Source organism: Saccopteryx bilineata, chromosome 1, assembly GCF_036850765.1.
Source record: "Saccopteryx bilineata isolate mSacBil1 chromosome 1, mSacBil1_pri_phased_curated, whole genome shotgun sequence".
In the NCBI taxonomy this organism is placed as follows: Eukaryota; Metazoa; Chordata; class Mammalia; order Chiroptera; family Emballonuridae; genus Saccopteryx; species Saccopteryx bilineata.
Genome location: NC_089490.1, coordinates 2,622,769 through 2,648,697, shown reverse-complemented (window position 1 = coordinate 2,648,697; position 25,929 = coordinate 2,622,769). Strand labels below are relative to the sequence as shown.

The 25,929-nt window shown below is 39.9% G+C and overlaps 1 protein-coding gene and 1 pseudogene across 1 annotated transcript; both read right to left on the bottom strand.

The window, feature by feature from the left end:
* Positions 1-987: 987 nt before the first annotated feature.
* On the bottom strand, positions 988-16,119 carry LOC136330782 (HLA class II histocompatibility antigen, DQ alpha 1 chain-like). Its single transcript, XM_066268132.1, is given in 7 exon segments — positions 988-1,374; positions 1,552-1,726; positions 1,962-2,243; positions 2,676-2,924; positions 15,695-15,822; positions 15,920-16,011; positions 16,063-16,119. Coding segments are annotated over 6 exon segments (963 nt in total). The 3' UTR covers positions 988-1,374; positions 1,552-1,571.
* On the bottom strand, positions 13,729-14,931 carry LOC136321075 (hsp90 co-chaperone Cdc37 pseudogene; annotated as a pseudogene).
* Positions 16,120-25,929: the final 9,810 nt, after the last annotated feature.

Sequence of the window (25,929 nt, the reverse complement as noted above, 5' to 3'; positions counted from 1 at the left end):
TCTGTTGACCCATTTGCTCTGCAAGGGTTTCCACTGGGTGATGGTGAACCGAGAGGAGGACCCAGCACGCACAGCTGCTGCTTCAATGTCTGAACCATGTTGTTCCTACTGCGAATTTTTTCTCATAAGATCATGCTTTCCTCAGCTGGGAGTAGAGAGGGCAGGGGCCTGGGGAAAGTGGGCTGTTCTGCTGATCGACAAGGCACCTAGGGACACAGGGGTTCACTGACCCTGACCTGGACTCATCTGCCTGGACACCCTACAGCCACATTCACTCCACTGTCCCTGACCTGCCATGGGGGGGGGGTGGAGTAGGAAAATCTCCATGGTTCTCTAGCAGGACTTTGTCTAGGAGGTGAGGCAGCTACACCTGTATTCTATGGACCCGAAATAGGTCTGTGGTTTCCACTCCTGTCTAACCCTAAGTAAGGACAGAGTATTTGGGTCTTCTCAGGTACCCACATTTTTGTCTTATCCTAATGCTCTCCTATTTAATTAATTAAAATTAATTCTAGTTCTAATTAAATTTTGTTGCTCCTCCTGCCTACAGAACTTTTATCTCCTCAGGGGTAAATAGAAGGGAGACAGTTTTTATTATCATCCTTCATTTATATATATATAAATTTAAGCTCGTGGGGAAAATTTTTGACATTTTGTACCAAAATATTGATTCTTTATCCTTTTGAAATTTGAATTTCCTATTCCCTGAACTTACTTCTCTGTCAAAACTTTTCAAAGCTACATGACAATAAGTATGGACTTCCTTCTTGCTTTTTGCATTTCTGCTGTATCTCATCTTCATGAAGGGCAGACGGGATATGTTACTCCATTGAAGCCTGACTTGGGGGTGAGTGACAGTAGCCAAGGGTGGGAACCAGATGAAGAGAGAAATCTTAACCTCAGCTAGGATATCTAAATATTATCAGGCTCTATTTGGTTGCTTCTGTGTTACTGGCACAAAATCTGATCTGGAAAATAAAATAAAAAGGGCCTGAAGATTAATAGCTTGATATTCTTTATCCATGGTCCTAGTCAGCCCTGAGATAAAATAGAGGAAAACATTCAATAAAAGACCTCATAAAGGAGATTTATTGCTTCCAGGGAGACATCAGATCAGGGTCACAAGGAATTAGGCAGCTGCATGGACTATCCCAGGGATCCCCATAGTAACTAATGATTGAGAAGAGAAAAAAAATATCAGGAGGTAAGGAGGAGAATTCCAAGGTGTCTGTGAGCTCTGAGAAGATACAGCAATGAAGTCCCAGAGAGGAGAGAGAGGAGGCACTGAAGAAAGGATATAATGAACTTGACCAGAGAATAGTGCAGGGTCATCCAGCCCGTCCGCTCTTCTGCTCTCAGAGGTTGGCCATGCACCTGCAACACCAGCACAGACGTGAGATTCCTGGGTCTTAGGGCCTCCTGTGCTAGATCTTCCTGCTTTTCCCCAGTTATACAACTTTTCAACCACAACTGTGTCCACGACCTCTCCCCACTTTCCTTCCTCCTGTGCTGTGTCCTCAGGTCCCAGCTCTAACACGTCTGAGTCCTCACCTTTCCTTCCGGAGTGTGACTCACAGGGGCCCTTGCTGTCTGGAGGCACCACCGGAGCGCAGGCCCTGGATAATGAAGACGGTGCCCACCACGATGCCCACGAGGCCCACGGCCAGCCCCAGGGCGCAGACCACCGTCTCCGTCAGCTCTGACATCGGGGCTGGAACATCAGGCTCTGTGAACGGGAGGGTGTGGAGGTCGGAACACAGAGCGCTCCTGTGCACGGACAGGGGGTGCAGTGGGAGGGGCCGTTCTGCAAAGCCGTGGGGCACGGGCTTAGGGGGCGTGTGCAGTCTGTCATAAAAACCCTTGAGTGTTAGTCCTAGGGCCAGGGGAGTTAGGGGTCATCGGCAGGATGTGTGACATGACAGAGAACAGGAGGCAGCAGGGGGCGTGGCACTCACACTCACCCCAGTGCCGGAGGAGCGGCCCGTCCAGGCCCCAGTGCTCCACCCTGCAGTCATAAACCTCGTCCGCAGAAGGGAGGAAGGTCAGGTAGCTGATCTTGAGGAAGGAATGGTCTCTTTTGGTGACGAAGCTGGTTTCAGAAACACCGTCTGTGACTGACTGCCCATTGCTCAGCCATGTGATGTTGACCACAGCGGGGAAGATGTTGTCCACGGCACAGAGGAGGGTGTTGGGCTGGCCCAGTGACACGGCAGACTTGGGGAACACAGTGACCTCAGGAACCTCTGTGGTGAGGACACAGCACTGGATTAGATTTGGGACTATCTCTGCCCTGAGGTTTCCATTCCATCCTGGAGGAGCCCTCCCACCAACATCCCCATCAGACAGTGAGGGGGCTCCCATTCCCCTTTTGCTGTGAGTTGGTGTATCCGCCACCATATCACCTCGTGCTCTTCTCCCTGAGGGCCTGATGGTTGAAGTAGGAGGTTTGTGGGACCCTCTTTGAAGAATATAAATGCTGTGCTGTGGGTATAAGGATCCTTGAATTACATGGCAATCTACAATTTTTACAATGGGAGAGAATGAAAGTTCAGCAATTACCATGAGAGCTGGGGACTCCTTGGAAGGAGAGAGATTTACAGAGTAGTGAAAGAAGAAGGGAGTGAGATCTGGTGTGAAGGGAGGCTCAGTAAAGAGACAGGACGGTAGGCATGTACCACTGATAGTAGCGGTAGAGTTGGAGACTTTAGTCAAGGCATCCCAGTTGTGTTTATATGTGGCCACTTCTCCCAGTCTAGTCTGGGGGTCAAAACCTCCAAATTCACTAAGCCCAGGCCGCCTCCAGACAGTCTCCTTCTTCTCCAGGTTCACGTAGAACAACTCCTCTCCATCAAATTCAAACACCTACTGGCAAGAGGGACCGTAGGACTGGGAGAAGCCTGCCCCATAGGCAGCGACATGGTCAGCTGGTGAGTGACGGTGGGGAGCAGAGAGGTGAGAAGAGAGGGAGAAAAAAGAATCTTATCACACAAAGCATAGATAAAGCGGACTTTCAGACATTGTGGGCTCCTCCTTTGGCACAGTCTTTGGACACACTTCCAGCTCCTGCGTCCTCCATCAGCGACTGTCTCCACACTACCCTGAACTCACCAATCTCGTCTGGTCTCAGAAACTAAGCAGGATCGGGCCAGGTTAGTTCCTGGATGGGAGAGTCCAGGCTGCACTCAGACGTCCACTCCACAGAACAGACTCTCACAGGCTTGTTCCCTGCTTTCTCTGCTGGCCTAGCTCAGAGCCTTGTGATTAATATTGTAATGGGAGGAAACAAGGAATGAATGATTGATCGTGGTATTGATGCGCTTCACCTCCTTCTGCTTCATACGTGTTCTCTCTCACTGAATTTCTTCCTCAGTTTTCATAACACACTCATGATGGGTCCTCTCCCCTCAGGACTGGCTCAGAACAGAACATTTTCTATACAAGGATTCCTTCCTCCTTTTGTTTAACCAAGAAAAACACACAGATCTTTTTTTTTTTATTTTTATTTTTTTATAATTTTATTTTTTTAATGGGGTGACATCAATAAATCAGGATACATATATTCAAAGATAACAAGTCCAGGTTATCTTGTCGTTCAATTATGTTGCATACCCACCACCCAAAGTCAGATTGTCCTCTGTCACCTTCTATCTTGTTTTCTTTGTGCCCCTCCCACCCCCTATCCCTCTCCCATTCCCCCCTCCCCCCTGTAACCACCACACTCTTATCAATGTCTCTTAGTTTCACTATTATGTCCCACCTACGTATGGAATAATACAGTTCCTGGTTTTTTCTGATTTACTTATTTCGCTTCGTATCATGTTATCAAGATCCCACCATTTTGCTGTAAATGATCTGATGTCATCATTTTATATGGCTGAGTAGTATTCCATAGTGTATATGTGCCACATCTTCTTTATCCAGTCATCTATTGATGGGCTTTTTGGTTGTTTCCATGTCCTGGCCACTGTGAACAATGCTGCAATAAACATGGGGCTGCATGTGTCTTTCCGTATCAATGTTTCTGAGTTTTGGGGATATATACCCAGTAGAGGGATTGCTGGGTCATAAGGTAGTTCTATTTGCAGTTTTTTGAGGAACCACCATACTTTCTTCCATAATGGTTGTACTACTTTACATTCCCACCAACAGTGGATGAGGGTTCCTTTTTCTCCACAGCCTCTCCAACATTTGCTATTACCTGACTTGCTAATAACAGCTAATCGAACAGGTGTGAGGTGGTATCTCATTGCCGTTTTGATTTGCATTTCTCTAATAGCTAAAGAAGATGAGCATCTTTTCATATATCTGTTGGCCATTTGTATTTCTTCCTGGGAGAAGTGTCTATTCATATCCTCTTCCCATTTTTTTATGGGATTGTTTGTTTGTTTGTTGTTGAGTTTTATGAGTTCTTTGTATATTTTGGATATTAGGCCCTTATCTGAGCTGTTGTTTGAAAATATCATTTCCCATTTAGTTGGCTTTCTGTTTATTTTGTTATCAGTTTCCCTTGCTGAGCAAAAACTTCTTAGTCTGATGTAGTCCCATTCATTAATTTTTGCCTTCACTTCTCTTGCCATTGGAGTCAAATTCATAAAATGCTCTTTAAAACCCAGGTCCATGAGTTGAGTACCTATGTCTTCTTCTATGTACTTAATTGTTTCAGGTCTTATGTTTAGATCTTTGATCCATTTTGAGTTAATTTTTGTACAGGGGGAGAGACTGTAGTCCAGTTTCATTCTTTTGCATGTGGCTTTCCAGTTTTCCCAGCACCATTTATTGAAGGGGCTTTCTTTTCTCCATTGTGTGTTGTTGGCCCCTTTATCAAAAATTATTTGACTATATATATGTGGTTTTATTTCTGGACTTTCTATTCTGTTCCATTGGTCTGAGTGTCTATTTTTCTGCCAATACCATGCTGTTTTGATTGTCGTGGCCCTATAATAGAGTTTGAAGTCAGGTATTGTTATGCCCCCAGCTTCATTCTTTTTCTTTAGGATTGCTTTGGCTATTCGGGGTTTTTTATAGTTCCATATAAATCTGATGATTTTTTGCTCTATTTCTTTAAAAAATGTCATTGGAATTTTGATGGGAATTGCATTAAATTTGTATATTGCTTTGGGTAATATAGCCATCTTGATTATATTTATTCTTCCTAGCCAAGAACAAGGTATATTCTTCCATCTCATTATATCTTTTTCGATTTCCCTTAACAATCGTTTATAGTTTTCATTATATAAGTCCTTTACATTCTTTGTTATGTTTATTCCTAAGTATTTTATTTTTTTTGTTGCAATCGTGAAGGGGATTATTCTTTTGAGTTCCTTCTCAGTTGTTTCATTGTTGGCATATAGAAAGGCTATTGACTTCTGTATGTTAATTTTGTATCCTGTGACCTTACTGTATTGGCTTATTGTTTCTAGTAGTCTTTTTGTGGATTCTTTGGGGTTTTCGATGTATAGGATCATATCATCTGCAAAAAGTGATACCTTTACTTCTTCTTTTCCGATATGGATGCCTTTTATTTCTTTGTCTTGTCTGATTGCTCTGGCTAGAACCTCTAGTACCACATTAAATAAGAGTGGAGAGAGTGGACAACCCTGTCTTGTTCCTGATTTAAGGGGGAAAGCCTTCAGTTTAGTGCCATTTAATATGATGTTAGCTGATGGTTTATCATATATGGCCTTTATCATGTTGAGATATTTTCCTTCTATACCCATTTTGTTGAGAGTCTTAAACATAAAATTGTGTTGTATTTTATCGAAAGCCTTTTCTGCATCTATTGATAAGATCATGTGGTTTTTGTTCTTTGTTTTGTTGATATGGTGTATTACATTAACCGTTTTACGTATGTTGAACCATCCTTGAGATTCTGGGATGAATCCCACTTGATCATGATGTATTATTTTTTTAATATGTTGCTGTATTCGATTTGCTAGTATTTTGTTTAGTATTTTAGCATCTGTATTCATTAGAGATATTGGTCTGTAGTTTTCTTTTTTTGTGCCATCCTTGCCTGGTTTTGGTATGAGGGTTATGTTGGCCTCATAAAATGTGTTCGGAAGTATTGCTTCTTCTTCAATTTTTTGGAAGACTTTGAGTAGAATAGGAACCAAGTCTTCTTTGAATGTTTGATAAAATTCGCTGGTATAGCCGTCAGGGCCTGGACTTTTATTTTTGGGGAGGTTTTTAATGGTTTTTTCTATTTCTTCTCTACTGATAGGTCTGTTTAGGCTTTCTGCTTCTTCTTGACTCAGTCTAGGAAGGTTGTATTGTTCTAGGAATTTATCCATTTCTTCTAGGTTGTTGAATTTAGTGGCATAAAGTTTTTCATAGTATTCTACAATAATTCTTTGTATATCTACGGTGTCCGTGGTGATTTCTCCTCTTTCATTTTGGATTTTGTTTATATGAGTTCTTTCTCTTTTTTCCTTGGTAAGTCTTGCCAAGGGTTTGTCAATTTTGTTGATCTTTTCAAAGAACCAGCTTCTTGTTCTATTAATTTTTTCTATAGTTTTTCTGTTCTCTAATTCATTTATTTCTGCTCTGATTTTTATTATCTCCTTTCTTCGGCTGGTTTTGGGTTGTCTTTGTTCTTCTTTTTCTAGTTCCTTAAGGTGGGAAGTTAAGTGGTTCACTTCGGCTCTCTCTTGTTTGTTCATATATGCCTGAAGCGATATGAACTTCCCTCTTATCACTGCTTTTGCTGCATCCCATAGATTCTGATATGTCGTATTGTCATTTTCATTTGTCTGTATATATCTTTTGATCTCTGCACTTATTTCTTCTTTGACCCATTCATTTTTTAAAAGTATGTTGTTTAGTTTCCACATTTTTGTGGGATTTTTTTCCTCTTTTTTGCAGTTGAATTCTAGTTTCAAGGCTTTATGATCAGAAAATATGCTTGGTACAACTTCAATTTTTCTGAATTTGCTGATATTGTTTTTGTGGCCCAACATATGGTCAATTCTTGAGAATGATCCATGTACACTGGAGAAAAATGTATACTCAGTCACTTTGGGATGAAATGTCCTGTAGATGTCTATCATATCCAGGTGCTCTAGTGTTTTGTTTAAGGCCACTATGTCTTTGTTGATTCTCTGTTTGGATGACCGATCTAGAGCCGTCAGCGGTGTATTGAGGTCTCCAAGTATGATTGTATTTTTGTCAGTTTTTGTTTTAAGATCAATAAGTAGCTGTCTTATATATTTTGGTGCTCCTTGGTTTGGTGCATATATATTAAGAATTGTTATGTCTTCTTGATTCAGTGTCCCCTTAGCCAGTATGAAATGGCCATTTTTGTCTCTAAGTACTTTTCCTGTCTTGTAGTCAGCATTATCCGATATGAGTATTGCTACACCTGCTTTTTTTTGGATGTTATTTGCTTGGAGTATTGTTTTCCAGCCTTTCACTTTGAATTTGTTTTTATCCTTGTTACTTAGATGAGTTTCCTGTAGGCAGCATACAGTTGGATTTTCTTTTTTAATCCATTCTGCTACTCTGTGCCTTTTTATTGGTGAGTTTAATCCATTTACATTTAGTGTAATTATTGATACTTGTGAGTTCCCTATTGCCATTTTATATCTTGCTTTCTGTTAGTTTTGTGTCTTGTTGGATCCTTCTCTTTTGTTTTTCTATCTTTTGTTTTTATTTGTTTGTATTCCATACATCTTTCCTCTGTTGCTATCTTTTTTATCTCATGTGCTTCTGTGGTGGTTTTTTCAATGGTGGTTACCTTTGAGTAATGAAAAGGGTCCCTACCCTGTTCATTGTAGCAAACTATTTTGTGAGTACTTTTGCACTCCATCGTCCTTTGCTACTGTTAATCTCCGTCTTCTCCCCCTCTTTCTTTTTGTTGTTGTCACAGTTTAAATTTGGTTTTATTGTGTTCTTCTTGGAGCTTTTACTTGTGGCTCTGTTTTTTTTTGTTATTTGTATCTGATTGGAGAACCCCCTTTAGTAATTCCTGGAGTGGGGGTTTTCTGATGATAAATTCCCTCATCTTTTCTGTATCTGTGAATGTTTTTATTTCTCCTTCGTATTTGAAGGATATCTTTGATGGGTATAGTATTCGTGGCTGAAAGTTCCTCTCTTTCAGGACTTTAAATATTGGGGTCCACTCTCTTCTAGCTTGTAGAGTTTCTGCTGAGAAATCTGATGATAATCTAATGGGCCTTCCTTTATATGTTGTATTCTTCTTTTCCCTGGCTGCCTTGAGAATTTTTTCTTTGCTGTTGGTTTGTGTCAATTTCATTATGATATGCCTTGGAGTAGGTTTGTTGGGGTTAAGAAAACTTGGAGTTCTGTTTGCTTCTTGAACTTGAGGCTTTAGTTCTTTCCACAGGCTTGGGAAGTTCTCATCAATTATTTGTTTAAGTATGTTCTCCATTCCATTTTCTCTCTCTTCTCCCTCTGATATACCTATTATTCTTATGTTATTCTTTTTGATGGAGTCAGATAATTCTTGTAGGGCTATCTCATTTTTTTTAATTTTTGAGTCTCTTTCTTCTTCTCTCTGTTGTGCCTCAAGTTGCTTGTCTTCTATTTCACTAATCCTCTCTTGTATCTGACCTGTTCTATTAGCTAAGCTTGTTACTTCGTTTTTCAGCTCGTGAATTGAGTTTTTCATCTCTGTTTGATTTGTTTTTATAGTTTCAATTTCCTTGGACATATATTCTTTGTGTTCATGGAGTTGTTTTCTGAGCTCCCTATATTGCCTTTCTGAGTTTTCTTGTATATCTCGGAGGATTTTTAGGATTTCTATCTTGAATTCTCTGTCATTTAGCTCCAAGGTTTCCAATATATTAAATTTTTTCTCCATAGATTTTTCCCCATCTAGCTGTGTTACCTCTCTTTCTTTTGTATCCATGATATTCGATTTTCTCTTCCTTAATGGCATCTGAGGGTGGTTTTGTTGATAGTATTAATGAGATTTAATAAAGAATAAAAAGTTAAAAAAAATAAAAAAATAATAAATCGAAAAGAGTTGTTTTTTTTAAAAAAATTAATAATGAAATAAAGAAAAATAAAATAAAATAAAAAGTTTTTAAAAAAGGAAATTATTCCCCCCCTCTTTTTTTCCTCTCCTCTCCTCTCCCCTCTTTCTTGAGAAAATCTTGTGGTGGACTGTGAGTTATAACAAACAATGCCTGTGATGGAGGGCCTGAATTGGGGAAAAGTAATAAAGGGGCAAAAAAGAGAGAAAAAAAAAAAAAAAAAGGAAAAAAAAAAAAGAAAAAAGAAAAAAAAAAAAGAGCGTATGGACCCACAAAAAGCAAATAAGGAAAAAATTTGGGTCAAGAATAAAATGATTTGCTTTTAGGTGTTGGTTTTCTAAGAGTTATGATGAGAGGAATAAGAGGAAAATGGAAAAATGGGGGGACAAATTAAAAACTTACTATTGTATTTAGTGGAACAAGAACTAGATAATATGGAGAGCCAGGGATGGGAGCACTGCTAGTGAGTTAAAAAGGTGAAGTAAAAACCCCCCAAAATGCCACAAACATAGGTTTGAGTCCCAGATAAGATAATTTGTTTGTTATTGAGGTTTGAATGAGAGGAGATGTAAAGGAGAAAGGAAGAAACTAATATAGAGGGAGAAAAGAAAGAGAGAGAGAGAAAAAAAGAGGGAACCACTAAAAGAAGAAAAAAGAAAGGAGAGAGAGAGAGAGAGTTAAGGGTTTTGGAGTGCAACCCTCATAGAGAGAAAGGAAGAGAAGAGAAATGATAATGGGAGATGTAACACTTATGGGTAGTGTAGTTCAAGGAGAGGAGAGAGTAAGACCGGTAGAGAGTTAATCGGCCAAATTGGAGGAGGAAAAAAAAGTCTCAAGAATGAAGATAAGAGAAACAAACGAACAAATATAATAAAATGGGATAGGTTATAAAGTCTGCAGATTATTCTTGATTTTGAGAGGTTATCTTCTTGCTTTTTCTTTTCTCTCCCTCTTCCTGGTCGGTGACTCTGTACCCCGGGTTCTGCCCCTTTGGCACGCTCAGGTAGAGGTTTGCAGTTGATAAGTCTCTATGGCTATGTCATGTATTGTGCTTTATTCTCGTTGGGAGTCGAGGCTCATTAGCATTTATAGGCTCCGACAGTGAGAGAGTCCGTGTTCCTGGAGCCTTTCTCCTAGTCTTTCCTTCCTCAATTAGTAGCCTGATAGTCCAGGTATGGGGTTGCTGCTGCCTCTGCCTGGATAGTAAGAGGCTCAAATTGCTGGCAACTCCCCACTCTATTTCCACTCAGCACAGGGCTCTGGGTAAGGCTCAGTCAGTCAGAGCTGCTAGCATAATCAGGCGGGCTTTCCGCCCACTCGAAGACCTCTGGCTCTGCCACTCTATCCGGTAACACAAGCGGGCGCCCACTTCCGGGGCGCTTGGAGGAAACTCTCACTCACTGTCTGCAACCAGGATATCCGGTCAGCAGTCTCACACTCTGAGTGAAACCCCCAACCGCAGGGAAAAGTTGCAGCGTTGGAATTGAGTCTCGCTCCGTCCCCGTGTGCGGCTTTTGCAAGGCGCTGGGGCGGCCCGAGATTCCGCTTTGGCCCACACAAAGGCCCCTGACTCTGCCCCTCTGTGCGATAACACGGGCGCGCACTGCCGAGGCACTCGGAGGAATCGCTCACTCCTTATCTGCGCGCGCAAACCAGGATATGAGGCCGGCCCCGTTTCCCTCTGAGTGAAACAGCCTCCAGCACTGAAAATCTCCACCATTGGAAGTAGTTCTCACTCCCTCCCGTGCGTGGCTTTCCCAGGGCGCTGGGGCTGCCCAGAGACTCTGCCCTCAGCCCACAGAAAGGCCTCTGACCCTGCCTCTCCGTGGGGCAACACGGGCACCCACTTCCGCGGCTTAGGAAGAAATCTCTCTTCCACTAACTGCGCACCGACCAGGAGACCGGGTAAAATGGCCGCTCCGCTTGTCTTTCTTTGTTTGGGTTTGGCGCGAGTGTTAGCTTGTATTGCCCGGGTTGCCACAGGATCAGATTTTCCTCGGCTTGGATCTCTGAGCCACAGCCTGGTTCGGCCGTTTTTGCTGCGGCGGCCTGGATCTATTCACCCCCTTTGCCCGCCTCAGTTTCTATATTCACAGTTACCAGAGAAAGCCGCCCTGTTTAGGTTAGTGAGGAAGGCGGAGCATTTCTTACTCCCTATTTCCTTCGGGGTTTGGTTATATATTTAGCCAATTTTTCACTCAATCATACCTTTGGGTGTATTGCGAAGAATCTGGAAGCTCCAAGTATAGGTTTTTCTGTTTCTGGTTGAAGATCTTGTTGAGTTTTGGGGGAGATTTATTGGTATCGCTTCCTACTCCGCCATTACTCTGACGTCATCTCCTACAGATCTTTTTTTTTTACTTTAAAAGTATTTAAGTGTTTTAGGGTGTTAAAAAAGGGTATGGAAAAGACAGTGACAATATTATAACATATGTAAAAAGTAAGTGATTCTTCCAAGGTCTCTGAGTTTGTAACAGTGGTGGTCCTAAGAAAAGAACACCTGATTTCTTCTGAAATAAAAGATAAAAACTTTATTAGATTTTAAATTTCTGTCCCCCTCCCCCATTGTTCTGTAAGGATGTTATTAAACCTATCACTTTTCTGACTCAGCATTCACATTTGTTGAGGACTCACAGTCCACTCTGGCCCTTTCCTCCAGTGGACAGGGTACTTATCCGAGGTTCCCACAGCAGAATGGCAGCCTGCACAGCTTGACTCTGTGCAAAGGAGCCCGACTGGACAATGTGTCAAAACACATCTGAGCCTTTTATCATGTCCTCTCTTCCTCATCGACCATCAACAAGGTGTTAGTCATTGAAGAGGCAAGGAGTAAAACACGGATGGTCTCTGCCCTCAAGGAGCTTGTTGAATAGGGGAGTCCCAGGTGAGTAAAGGAGCCAATACAGTGCTGTGGGGAGCCCGGTAAAGAGCATATCCAGCACCGTCCACAAACACCTCATCTGCCAATCAAACCAAATGATATTATCCTCACATGTCCCATGGTCTTTACAAGGGTCTCTTTTTCTCCCTGAAATGATCTTTTAGGATTTCCTGGACACTTGCAGTTCATTCTTGAAGTTTCTCCTTAGTTACCAACATCTTAGCTGATTCTTCTCATTAAATACATTTTTGGACCCATTATGATCTCCAACCCCTCTGTCCAATGTCCTTCTCTACATGTTTATCTCTTCCTCCTCCCTATCCAGTGTGACGTCCTGGGTTGGTCACTGAGAAGGACCTTCGGCAAAGCCTCCTTGTCCTGTAATGCATCTTCCTGACTCCCTTTTCAGACATGAACATACAAAATCATGCTTTCTTCTGGAGCTCGTCCTGGGCTGCACACGGTGCCAGAGACCATCACAGTCCTGGACCAGCTGCACCTAATGCTCTTCCCTAGTTTCAGCCTCACTGGGTCCCTGACCTGCTCAGAAATGGTCCCGCCCTCCTGCCCCATGCTGTCCCCATCACTAATCTAAGCGCCCTCTGGGGGCAGATACAGATAATATTTCTTTCCATACTTGAACCCCCAGCACTTAGCATGCTGTGTGTTCAAAAATGTGTATCAAATATCAGTGGCTCTTCTCCAGGACGACAGACATTTGGGAAGACTGGCTGACACAGAGGTAGCAGAATTCTAGGAAGGTGAAACTCAGAAGAGACCAGGGCTACATTATGACTTGTGAGCCCTCAGCATTTGTTGCTAAGGTGAGGCCTTTTTTTCTGATAAAAATATTAAAAATGCATGTTTTATGACCATATTGATATAAAACCAAATATAATCCAGGATAAATTAAAATGGTTTCTTCTACCTTAAAAGTTTATTTTTTTTCTAGTTTTAAAAGAAAGTAAAACATTTTCATGGGTTGCTAGAGGCACAGCAGGCCCTGTGCCCAGTGAGGTTCATGGATAGGTCACACCTGACCAGGCACACTGGGTGACCTTGAGAACAGGAGATGTGGACATGCTCTGGAGAAGCAGGCGGAACATCACTACCAGATAAAGTTAGATGAGAGCTTCCATGGTGAATAAAGTTGTTGAACATGAACATTAGAGTAACCTCCTTTCCACTTCCCCTTTGAACTACTTGTCTTGTCTTTTTTATTTTTACAAACGCAGTCATGCCAACAAAACAACAGAGAACAGAGCCAGATGGGTCCTGGAAAGAACGGAGGATGAAGGAATGTATGAAGAGAGGGTGGAAGGAGGTGACAGCAAAGGTAGGGGCCCAGGGGACAAGGACTGACTTTGTGCTGGATCCTCTCCCTCTCCACAGCTTCCTCAGACAGGGTGGAGGGCAGGCCGTTTGGGCTGACTGCTGGAGACTAATCTAATTTTAATTCACCAAGGTTTCATCATAAATATTTTAGTTTTTTTTTCTCCATGTCATCACGGTGCAGAGCGTCTGAAATCCTTCATTGGAAGATCTCTGCGTTTACCACACAGGTGACTTGACGCTTACAAACAGCGGAAACAGAGCCCATAGTGACTACAACAGGCCCCTTGGCGGGGGACCCTTCTCTCATCCCTGTGGATCAGCCTAATTACCTCTGCCCCAACCTGGACCTCTGGGCCTTTGGCACAATGCTGATGGAGGAGCTGCAGGCAGTGAAGCCCCTTGACTCAAAGCAACACTTGGATGAGCTCTGGGGGGTGAGGGCATATGGGCAGGTCTCCCAGGCTCAGGGATGAAGGAAAGTGTACGAAGCCAGGAACTAGGACAATGGCATCTATTTTCATTTTCTGAAAAGGGTTCACAGAAGCCTGCAGGTAGGCAGGCAGTGGTTGGGGTGCATCACGCGCTGACGTCCTTCTCATCTGGCTTGATGGCTTCTGGCGAGAGGTCCCTGCGGCCCACCTCCTCCCCCTCCTTTGCCTCAGTGGACTTGGAGTTTGGGACCCAGAGGCCTGAGTCAATGCAGCGCTGCATGTGGTACTTTGCATCAGTGGGGTCCATCTTGCTAATGGTGTCTTGGAGCATCTGCACGTCCTTCACATCAAAACATTTCTGGAGTTCCTCAGGGAGAGACTTGTAGACCTCAACAGGGTCCAGGCCACCAGGGCCAAGCCGCTTCTTGCATTCCTCCTCCTCGTACTCCTTCATGGCCTTCTCTATACGCAGCTTGGCACGGCCCCGCACACGGTCCTTGAAGGCCTCCAGCTCATCGTTGAAGCCCTCCATGTACTGGCGGTCAGCTGTCTTGATCTTAGTGAAGAACTGCCGGAAGCAGGCACGGGGATCCACCTTCAGGCTCTTGGCCAGCTCCAGGATAAACTGCATGACGATGGTTTGAATGTGCCACCTGAGGGCACATTTCTCCTCAATCTCTAGGACAATGCACCAGATGACCAGGTAGTTGGCTGTCTCCTCACACACCAGGTGGGCATTGTCTGACAGGTACTTCTGACTGTCATCCCAGCGGTGGAGCATGCCGAAGTGTTTGATCTGTTTCTCATACTTCCCCACAAAGGTCTTGTGTTTCTGCTCCCTCACCTTCTCCAACTCCTCCTCTACCTGCTCAGGCTTGGTATTGACCATGCTCTTGCTGAAGCCATCCTTGCTGAGCGTGTCCACGTTCCAAGGCATGCTCTTCTCCTTCCTGCGCATCTCCTCCAGCTTCTGTTCCCAGCTTCGTTCCTCCTTGCGCAGCTGCTGAGCCTCAGCCTGCAGCCGCTCCAGCTCTGCCTTGCTGCCTTCTTCCTCAGCCACCTCCAGCTCCTTCAGCTTCCACTGGCACTCGGCCACCTTGCACTTGCACTCACGACAGCTCCTGTCTAGCTCCTCCTTCTCCTTCTGGAACTGCTCCATGCGCTCCACCCGGGCCTGGTGCCGCCAGCGGAAAAGACTGGCTGTGTCAATGTTGGGGTGCGTCTCATCTTCATCGTCAGACACCTCAATGTGGTTCCACACGCTGTAATCTACCATCTTGCTCTATGGCATGGTCCGCTCCCACAGCCTATTTTAGTTTTAAAATAAAGATATTCCTTACTTTGTTAAAGAAAAATTATAAAGCTATACCTGTAATAGTTATAATTTAAAAATAAGAATATCCTTGACATTAATAGGTGTTCATTACTTGGGGAGCCTATCTGCATACTTATTTTACCTGATGTTCTTGTGAGATGACACAGAAGAGGTAACAGATCAAGTGAGGATGTGGTAACATGACTTGTCTAAGGGCTCCTTACCACTCCTCACCAGTTATCAGAGTGAGAATGTATGTAAATCTGAGACAAAGAAAAGAATCTTTCTTTGTGTCTATGTGGTCTATGTAATTCATGAAACTATTTACCACAAGATGAACTACAGGAATAATATAATTACATATAAAAACAACTCCAAAAATTGTTCAGAAAAATTTGGGAGCGCTAGTTCATGAATTTCTAGTAACAAAACACCCACTCGTGAAAACACTCATGTCTTTGAGGTGATCTCATCATACAGCCCTGCAGGCTGTGTTCACTGGGTTCAACACTAGAAACAGAACAATGTCCCCAGGGACGTGTGAAACAGCACAGCTAGCAAAGACAGTGGACTGGGACTCTGGTTCTCTAAGCGGGGAAGGACCATGCTTTTTAGATCTGCTTATTGTGAGAATGGCTTTGAGGAATCTCTACTAGTTCTATGCGAATCTCTTCTTGTTTTACCCTCCAATTCTCTGTTTCCCAAGGCCAGTACCCACACCACTCAGTGGTGCACTCACCCACAATGTCTTCACCTCCACAGGGACTCATCATGGTGGTCAGGGCAAGGGTCCCCCAAATCAGAGCTCTGTTTAGGGTTATCGTCTCCTCAAGGTGGTTCCAGCAATGGCTGTTCTGAGTTGGAGAACTAAGATGAGGACAGAGCTGAGAAAGAATTCTAAAAACACCCAAAGCAGATGGTTTTGGCCAATCAGAAAAACCCCCTGTGATGACACCTCAGTTGCCAGCTGAAGAGTTTGTACAAAGAGGCCCAGCAGGGAGCGGAAACCCCCTGGTTCTGCTGCAGCCTCCACTCAACGTGGACCCGAGGAGGTTTCTATGAAAGTGGGGAAGGGATCAAATCACCATCTTCTCTTAGTGTTTGTACCTGCTGCTGGCGAGGGGGCGAGGATTTCTGAGCAGCCATGTGGATGGATGCAGCCATCACTAATATGGCGTCCTTCAGGATTTTCTGGTTACAACCTCCAAGAATTCTCCCGAGTTTATCCCCCTTCCTGACAGCCCAGCCCCTCCCTATTCCCTGGCCCCATAACTGGGTGAGCTGTCTCTCTTTTCTTGTCCATGGTGCATATGAGATCCTCTAAATTTTGAGTTGACTCTCATCAAGGGGACCTCTGCTGGTGGGAACCAACAAAGTAGTTTGGCCTTTTCAACTTACATAATAAATCTGTCGAGTATTTTTTTTCTCACACTCTCAAAATCTCCCACATTTGTAGCTAGGGGAAGAAAAGATGATGTGGTGCTTCTACAGCAACTGCATGATATCACACCTAAATTTTTTTGCTGCCTTTAGTACTCTTTATGATCCATGTTTTGGTACTGCCTATGTAATTTAAAGGAAATTTGGGGACATTTATTATACTAAAGAAAGCTCTGCTGGGTTACACAATGATTTCTTTAAAAAGTTTTATTTAGAAAATTAAATTTCACAGATTGACATTGAACAATAAGAGTACATAGGTTTTAGGTAAATGTTTCTATATATTTTGAACTGTTGATTATGTTGTAAACCCATCACTCAATGTCAAAACATTTTCCGTCACCTTATATTTTTGTCCCTCTTTGCTCCCTTCTCCCTACCCCCTTTGCCCAAAAGTCTCCTCCCCTGGAAATGACTTCACTTTTATCTATGTCCATGAGTCTCCATTTTATACCCCACCTATGTTTGAAATCATAGTCTTTAGCTTTTTCTGATTTACTTATTTCATTCAGGACAATGTTCTCAAGGTCCATCTATGTTGCCATAAATGGCAATATGTCATCACTTCTTATGACTGAGTAGTCTTCCATTGTATATATGTACCACATCTTCTTTATTCAATCTTCTTTTGAAGGACACTTTGGTTGTTTCCATGTCTTGGCCACTGTCAATATTGTTGCAATGAACATGGATGTTCATGATTCTTTATGCACAAATATTTTCAAGGTTTTCGGGTAGATACCTAATAGAGGGATTGCTGGGTTATGTGGTAGTTCCATTCTTTAGTTTTTTTTTTAATTTTTAAATAATTTTATTTTGTTAATGGGGTGACATCAATAAATCAGGGTACATATATTCAAAGATAACAAGTCCAGGTTATCTTGTCGTTCAATTATGTTGCATACCCATCACTCAAAGTCAGATTGTCCTCTGTCACCTTCTATCTTGTTTTCTTTGTGCCCTCCCCCTCCCCCCCCCACCGTAACCACCACACTCTTATCAATGTCTCTTAGTTTCACTTTTATGTCCCACCTATGTATGGAATAATGCAGTTCCTGGTTTTTTCTGATTTACTTATTTCGCTTCGTATCATGTTATCAAGATCCCACCATTTTGCTGTAAATGTTCCGATGTCATCATTTCTTATGGCTGAGTAGTATTCCATAGTGTATATGCGCCACATCTTCTTTATCCAGTCATATATTGATGGGCTTTTTGGTTGTTTCCATGTCCTGGCCACTGTGAACAATGCTGCAATAAACATGGGGCTGCATGTGTCTTTACGTATCAATGTTTCTGAGTTTTTGGGGTATATACCCAGTAGAGGGATTGCTGGGTCATAAGGTAGTTCTATTTTCAGTTTTTTGAGGAACCACCATACTTTCTTTCATAATGGTTGTACTACTTTACATTCCCACCAACAGTGTATGAGGGTTCCTTTTTCTCCACAGCCTCTCCAACATTTGCTATTACCTATCTTGCTAATAATAGCTAATCGAAAGGTGTGAGGTGGTATCTCATTGCAGTTTTGATTTGCATTTCTCTAATAGCTAAAGAAGATGAGCATCTTTTCATATATCTGTTGGCCATTTGTATTTCTTCCTGGGAGAAGTGTCTGTTCATATCCTCTTCCCATTTTTTTATTGGATTGTTTGTTTGTTTGTTGTTGAGTTTTATGAGTTCTTTGTATATTTTGGATATTAGATCCTTATCTGAGCTGTTATTTGAAAATATCATTTCCCATTTAGTTGGCTTTCTGTTTATTTTGATATCAGTTTCTCTTGCTGAGCAAAAACTTCTTAGTCTGATGTAGTCCCATTCATTAATTTTTGCCTTCACTTCTCTTGCCTGTGGAGTCAAATTCATAAAATGCTCTTTAAAACCCAGGTCCATGAGTTGAGTACCTATGTCTTCTTCTATGTACTTAATTGTTTCAGGTCTTATGTTTAGATCTTTGATCCATTTTGAGTTAATTTTAGTACAGGGGGACAAACTGTAGTCCAGTTTCATTCTTTTGCATGTGGCTTTCCAGTTTTCCCAGCACCATTTATTGAAGAGGCTTTCTTTTCTCCATTGTGTGTTGTTGGCCCCTTTATCAAAAATTATTTGACTATATATATGTGGTTTTATTTCTGGACTTTCTATTCTGTTCCATTGGTCTGAGTGTCTATTTTTCTGCCAATACCATGCTGTTTTGATTGTCGTGGCCCTATAATATAATTTGAAGTCAGGTATTGTAATGCCCCAGCTTCATTCTTTTTCTTTAGGATTGCTTTGGCTATTTGGGGTTTTTTATAGTTCCATATAAATCTGATGGTTTTTTGCTCTATTTCTTTAAAAAATGTCATTGGAAGTTTGATGGGAATTGCATTAAATTTGTATATTGCTTTGGGTAATATAGGCATCTTGATTATATTTATTCTTCCTAGCCAGGAACAAGGTATATTCTTCCATCTCATTATATCTTTTTCGATTTCCCTTAACAATGGTTTATAGTTTTCATTATATAAGTTTTTTACATTCTTTGTTATGCTTATTCCTAAGTATTTTATTTTTTTTGTTGCAATCGTGAAGGGGATTATTTTTTTGAGTTTGTTCTCAATTGTTTCATTGTTGGCATATAGAAAGGCTATTGACTTCTGTATGTTAATTTTGTATCCTGCGACCTTACTGTATTGGCTTATTGTTTCTAGTAGTCTTTTTGTGGATTCTTTGGGGGTTTCGATGTATAGGATCATATCATCTGCAAAAAGTGATACCTTTACTTCTTCTTTTCCAATATGGATGCCTTTTATTTCTTTGTCTTGTCTGATTGCTCTGGCTAGAACCTCTAGCACCACATTAAATAACAGTGGAGAGAGTGGACAACCCTGTCTTGTTCCTGATTTAAGGGGGAAAGCCTTCAGTTTAGTGCCATTTAATATGATGTTAGCTGATGGTTTATCATATATGGCCTTTATCATGTTGAGATATTTTCCTTCTATACCTATTTTGTTGAGAGTCTTAAACATAAAACTGTGTTGTATTTTATCAAAAGCCTTTTCTGCGTCTATTGATAAGATCATGTGGTTTTTGTTCTTTGTTTTGTTTGTAAATATGGTGTAATTTGTTAACCGTTTTACATATGTTGAACCATCCTTGAGATTCTGGGATGAATCCCACTTGATCATGATGTATTATTTTTTTAATATGTTGTTGTATTCGATTTGCTAGTATTTTGTTTAGTATTTTAGCATCTGTATTCATTAGAGATATTGGTCTGTAGTTTTCTTTTTTTGTGCCATCCTTGCCTGGTTTTGGTATGAGGGTTATGTTGGCCTCATAAAATGTGTTTGGAAGTATTGCTTCTTCAATTTTTTGGAAGACTTTGAGTAGAATAGGAACCAAGTCTTCTTTGAATGTTTGATAAAATTTGCTGGTATAGCCGTCAGGGCCTGGACTTTTATTTTTGGGGAGGTTTTTAATGGTTTTTTCTATTTCTTCTCTACTAATAGGTCTGTTTAGGCTTTCTGCTTCTTCTTGACTCAGTCTAGGAAGGTTGCATTGTTCTAGAAATTTATCCATTTCTTCTAGGTTGTTGAATTTAGTGGCATAAAGTTTTTCATAGTATTCTACAATAATTCTTTGTATATCTATGGTGTCCGTGGTGATTTCTCCTCTTTCATTTTGGATTTTGTTTATATGAGTTCTTTCTCTTTTTCCCTTGGTAAGTCTTGCCAAGGGTTTGTCAATTTTGTTGATCTTTTCAAAGAACCAGCTCCTTGTTCTATTAATTTTTTCTATAGTTTTTCTGTTGTCTAATTCATTTATTTCTGCTCTGATTTTTATTATCTCCTTTCTTCGGCTGGTTTTGAGTTGTCTTTGTTCTTCTTTTTCTAGTTCCTTAAGGTGTGAAGTTAAGTGCTTCACTTGGGCTATCTCTTGTTTGTTCATTTAGGCCTGAAGTGATATGAACTTCCCTCTTATCACTGCTTTTGCTGCATTCCATAGATTCTGATATGTTGTATTGTCATTTTCATTTGTCTGTATATATCTTTTGATCTCTGCACTTATTTCTTCTTTGACCCATTCATTTTTTAAAAGTATGTTGTTTAGTTTCCACATTTTTGTGGGATTTTTTTCCTCTTTTTTGCAGTTGAATTCTAGTTTCAAGGCTTTATGATCAGAAAATTTGCTTGGTACAACTTCGATTTTTCTGAATTTGCTGATGTTGTTTTTGTGGCCCAACATATGGTCAATTCTTGAGGATGATTCATGTACACTGGAGAAAAATGTTTACTCAGTCACTTTGGGATGAAATGTCCTGTAGATGTCTATTATATCCAGGTGCTCTAGTGTTTTGTTTAAGGCCACTATGTCTTTGTTGATTCTCTGTTTGGATGACCGATCTAGAGCTGTCAGCGGTGTATTGAGGTCTCCAAGCATGATTGTATTTTTGTCAGTTTTTGTTTTAAGATCAATAAGTAGCTGTCTTATATATTTTGGTGCTCCTTGGTTTGGTGCATATATATTAAGAATTGTTCCATTCTTTACTTTTTTGAGGAACCACCATACTAACTTTCGTAATAATTTTTCCAGTTTACATTCCCACCAGCAGTGAATGAGAGTTCCTTTTTCTCCACAGCCTCTCCAACACTTATTACCTGTCTTGTTGATAATAGCTAATCTAACAGGTGTAAGGTGGTATCTCATTATAGTTTTGATTTACATTTCTTTAATAACTAATGAAGTTAAGCATCTTTTCATATATTTGTTGGCCATTTGTATGTCTTTTTGGGAGAAGTGTCTGTTCAGGTCCTCTCCCCATGCTTTTTATTTGGATTGTTTGCTTGTTTGTTCCTGAGCTTTGTGAATTCTTTATGTGTTTTTGATATCTACCCGTTATTGGAGCTGTTGTTTGCAAATAACATCTCCTATTTAATTGGCTGCCTATTTGTTTTGTTGTCAGTTTCTTTCGATGTGGAGAAGCTTTTTAGTTTGATATAATTTCACTCATTTATTTTTGCCTTTACTTTCCTTGCTTTGGGGTTCAAATGCATAAATGTATCTCTAAGGCCAAGCTCCATGAGTTTAGTATACATATTTATGTTTTCTTCTGTGTAACTTATTGTTTCCGATCATTTGCTTACATTTTTGATCAAATTTTACTTAATTTTTGCTCAAAGGGACAAACTGTAGTCAAGTTTACCTTTTTTGCTTGTGGCTTTCCAATTTTACCAGCACCATGTATTGAGGAGGGTTTCTTTTGTTCATGGTGTGGGTTTGGATTCTTTGTTGAAGATGATTTGTCCACATATATGTGGTTTAATTTCTTGGACTCTCAATTCTATTCCATTGGTCTATATGTCTGTTTTTGCCTATACCATGCTGTTTTGATTTTCATGGCTCTATATTATAATTTGAAGTCAGGTAGTGTGATACTTCTGGCTTCATTACTTTTCCTCAGAATTGCTTTGGCTAGTCAGAGTTATCTTTATGGTTTTATGCAAACCTGGTTATTTTTTGTTCTATTTCTTTAAAAAATGACATTGGGATTTTGAACTCAAGTTTTTTTGTGGGTTTTTTTTTTTTGTATTTTTCTGAAGTTGGAAACGGGGAGGCAGTCAGAAAGACTCCCGCATGAGCCCGACTGGGATCCACCCAGCATGCCCACCAGGGGGCAATGCTCTGCCCATCTGGGGCATTGCTCTGTTGCAACCAGAGCCATTCTAGCACCTGAGGCAGAGGCCATAGAGCCATCCTTAGCACCTGGGCCAATTTTGCTCCAATTGAGCCTCGCCTGCGGGAGGGGAAGAGAGAGACAGAGAGGAAGGAGAGGGGGAGAGGTGGAGAAGCAGATGGGCGCTTCTCCTGTGTGCCCTGATCGGAAATTGAACCCGGGACTTCTGCATGCTAAGCCGATGCTCTACCACTGACCCAACCGGCCAGGGCTGTTTTTGTTTTTGAACTCAAGTTTTTTTTTTGTACTCAAGCTTTTTGTTTGTTTGTTTGTTTGTAGACATTGGGATTTTGAAGGGGATTGCATTGAATCTGTATATTGCTTTGTGTACTATGGCCATTTTAACATGTTGATTCTTTCAATCCATGAACGTGGATTATTTTTCCATTTAATTTTGTCTCTTTCAATTTCTCCAATAATGCTTTGTAGTTTTTAGCGTAAAGGTCTTTCACATCCCATGTTAAGTTTATTCTTAGGTATTTTATTTTTTGTTGTTTCAATTGTAAAAGGAATTTTATTTTTGAGTTCATTTTATGAAGTTTCATCATTGACATATTGGAAAGCAATATACTTTTGTATATTGAATTTGTGTCTTGCAACTTTAGTGTATTCGTTTATTGTTTCTAATAGTTTTTCAGTGGAGTGTTTGGGGTTTTCTAGATTAAAGATCATGTCATCTGCAAAGAGTGTTACCTTTACTTTCATTCTTGAATATGGATGCCTTTTATTTTTTTCTCCTACCTGATTGCACTGGGTAAAATTTCCAGAACTATGTTAAAAGAAGAATGAAGACAGTGGGCAACCTTGCTTTTTTCTAAGTTTAGAAAAAAAGCCTTCAGTTTTTCACCAATTAGTATGACATTAGGTGATGATTTGTCATATATGGCCTTTATTATGTTTAGATATTTCCCTTCTATACCGGTTTTATTAAGTTTTTTTTCAGCATAAAAGGATGTTGTATCTTATTGAATGCCTTATCTGCATCTATTGATAGGATCACATAATCTCTGTTTTGTGATGTGTTACATTATATTGATCAATTTATGTATGTTAAACCATTCTGGTGCTCCTGGAATGAATCTCACTTGATCATGATGTATTATTTTTTTAATGTGTTGTATTCAGTTTGTAAGTATTTTGTTGAGGAATTTTGAGTTGGTATTCATTAGATTTTGGTCTGTCATATTAGTGTGTGTGTGTGTGTGTGTGTGTGTGTGTGTGTATTCTCCTTGCCACGTTTTGGTATTAGGGTTGTGTTGGCTTCATAAAATGTGTTAGGGAGTATTGTTTCTTCTTCTATTTTTTGGAAGACTTTGAGAAGAATAGGTAGCAAACTTTTGAATGTTTGATAGAATTCACTAGTGTAGCCATCTGGACCTGGACTTTTATTTTGAAGAAAGTTTTCAATAGTTATTTCTATTTCCTCCCTGCTTATAGGTCTATGTAGGTTTTCCACTTCTTTGTGACTCAGTCTAGGAAGACTGTATAGTTGTAGGAACTTATCCATCTTTTCTAGATTGTTAAATTCAGTTTCTTATAATTTTTTTAGTAGTCTAGTATAATCCTTAGTATATCAATGTTATCTGTGGTAATTTGTCCTCTTTCATGTCAAATTTTGTTTACATGAGTTTTTTTCTTAGTGAGTGTAGCCAGGAGTTTGTTAATTTTATCGATCTTGCAAAGTGCCAGCTTTTTGTTATATTACTTTTTTCTATAGTGTTTTGTTCTCCATTTCATTTAGTTCTGCTCTAATTTTTACTATTTCCTCTGTTCTACTGATTTTGGGTTACTTTGTTCTTTTTTTACTCAGTTTTTTTTTTAGTTGTAATATTAGCTTGATTTCTTGGGATCTTTCTTGTTTCTTGATGTAAGCCTATAGTGATATAATCTTCCCTCTTATTACTGCTTTCTCTGCATTCCCAAAATTTTGATATTTTCTGTTATTCTTGTTTGCTAATATATGTTTTTTGATCTCTGCTTTTATTTCTTTTTTGACCTAGTCATTTTTTAGCAGTATATTTAATTTTTACATTTTTGTGGGTTTCTTTACTTCCTTTTTGCAGTTGAATTTTAATTTCCTAGCCTTATGTTCAGAAAACATGCATGGTATAATTTCAATCTTCCTGAATTTATTGAGGTTAGTTTTTTGGCCCAAATTATGGTCCATACTGGGGAATATTCCATGCACATTGGAAAAGAATGTATAATCTGATGTTGTGGAATGAAATGTCTTTTAAAGGTCAATTATATCCATTTGGTCTGGTGTATCATTTAAAGCCATTATTTTTTATTGATTTTTTAATTTGGATTATGTTCTTTTTAAAGCCATTTATGGTATGTTGAGCTTTCCAATTATGATTTTTTAGTTTGTTTCTATTTTTAGATCAGTTAGTAAATGTTTAGTGCATATATATTAAATAGTGTTACGTCTTCTTGATACAATGTTCCCTTTATCATTATGAAATGTTCATCTTTATCTCTTGTTATTTTTGTTGTCTTGAAGTCAACATTGTTAAATGTGAGTATGGCTAAACTTGATTTTCTTTGGGTGTTATTTGCTTCAATAATAATTCCCAACCTTTCAATTTGAGACTACTGTTGTCCTGTGTCTCTTTAAAGCAGCATACGGTTGAGTTTTATTTTTTGATCTAATCTGTTGCTCTCTTCCTCTTTATTGGTGAATTCAGTCCATTTATATTTAGGATAAGAATTGACATTTGAAGATTTCCTATAGCTATTTTATATTCATTTTTAGCTCTGTGTCTTGTTTGGTTCTTATGTGTTTCTCTCAATTGTTTTTGTTTGGTTATATCCCATACTTATTTCCACTATTTCTTCTTTTTGAGCTCATTGAATTGCTTGTTAGTGTTTTCTTGCATCTCATTGAGTATTTTCAGAAGTTTAATTTTGAATTCTCTAAAATTTAACTCCAAGGTTTCAATGAGATTGAGCTTGTTTTCTAGAAATGTTTCCTTTTCTTTCTTAAATATTTTTGTTTCTTGTGCAGCCATGGCATTTGATTTCTTCTTCCTTGATGGCATTTGAGAGTGGTATTGTTAAGAACTCAAAAAAATAAACCAACTATAAAATGAAAAGTAAACATGAACATAGAATGAAAAATAAAAAATTTAAATAATGACAATTATAAAAGAATCCTCCTAAAAACAAAGAGGAAAATAAAAAACAGAAAACATGACACCTACAAAAAATAAGAATAGCATATAAAAATTTAAATAAAATAATATTCAAAAGAAGAAAAAGAGAGGGAATAAATATTTAGGTCTACCGGAAAGTTCTGTTCATTTCTATCACAACAAGTTTGTACACATAAGCACATGTTTATTTGGTGCATGTGTGTCTCTCTATTTTTATCACTTAATGTAAACATACTGATGTAGCAAATTAAAACAAAGATGATTCACGTTAGTCTTATGTGTGAAGTGATAGTGTACCCATGGCTACTGATAAAGTTCATTTATGCCACTGTATTCAAGATGGGTGCCACATGAATTAAGTCAGAAGAATTTGTATGATCGATTCGTCATATGCACATCTGTGCTTGCTCGGAACAAAATCAAGCCCTTCTTGAGCCGGATGATAACTATGGATGAAAAGTGGATTACCTACGAAAACATTGTAAGGAAAAGGGCATATTGTGAACCCGGAAAACCTAGCCCTTCCACCTCTAAACCAAATTTGACTCTGAATAAAAGAATGTTGTATATATGGTGGGACATTCGAGGACCATACATTATGAGCTTTTAAAACCGAACGAAAAACTCAATTTGGAGAAATATTTTTAGCAAGTGGATAAT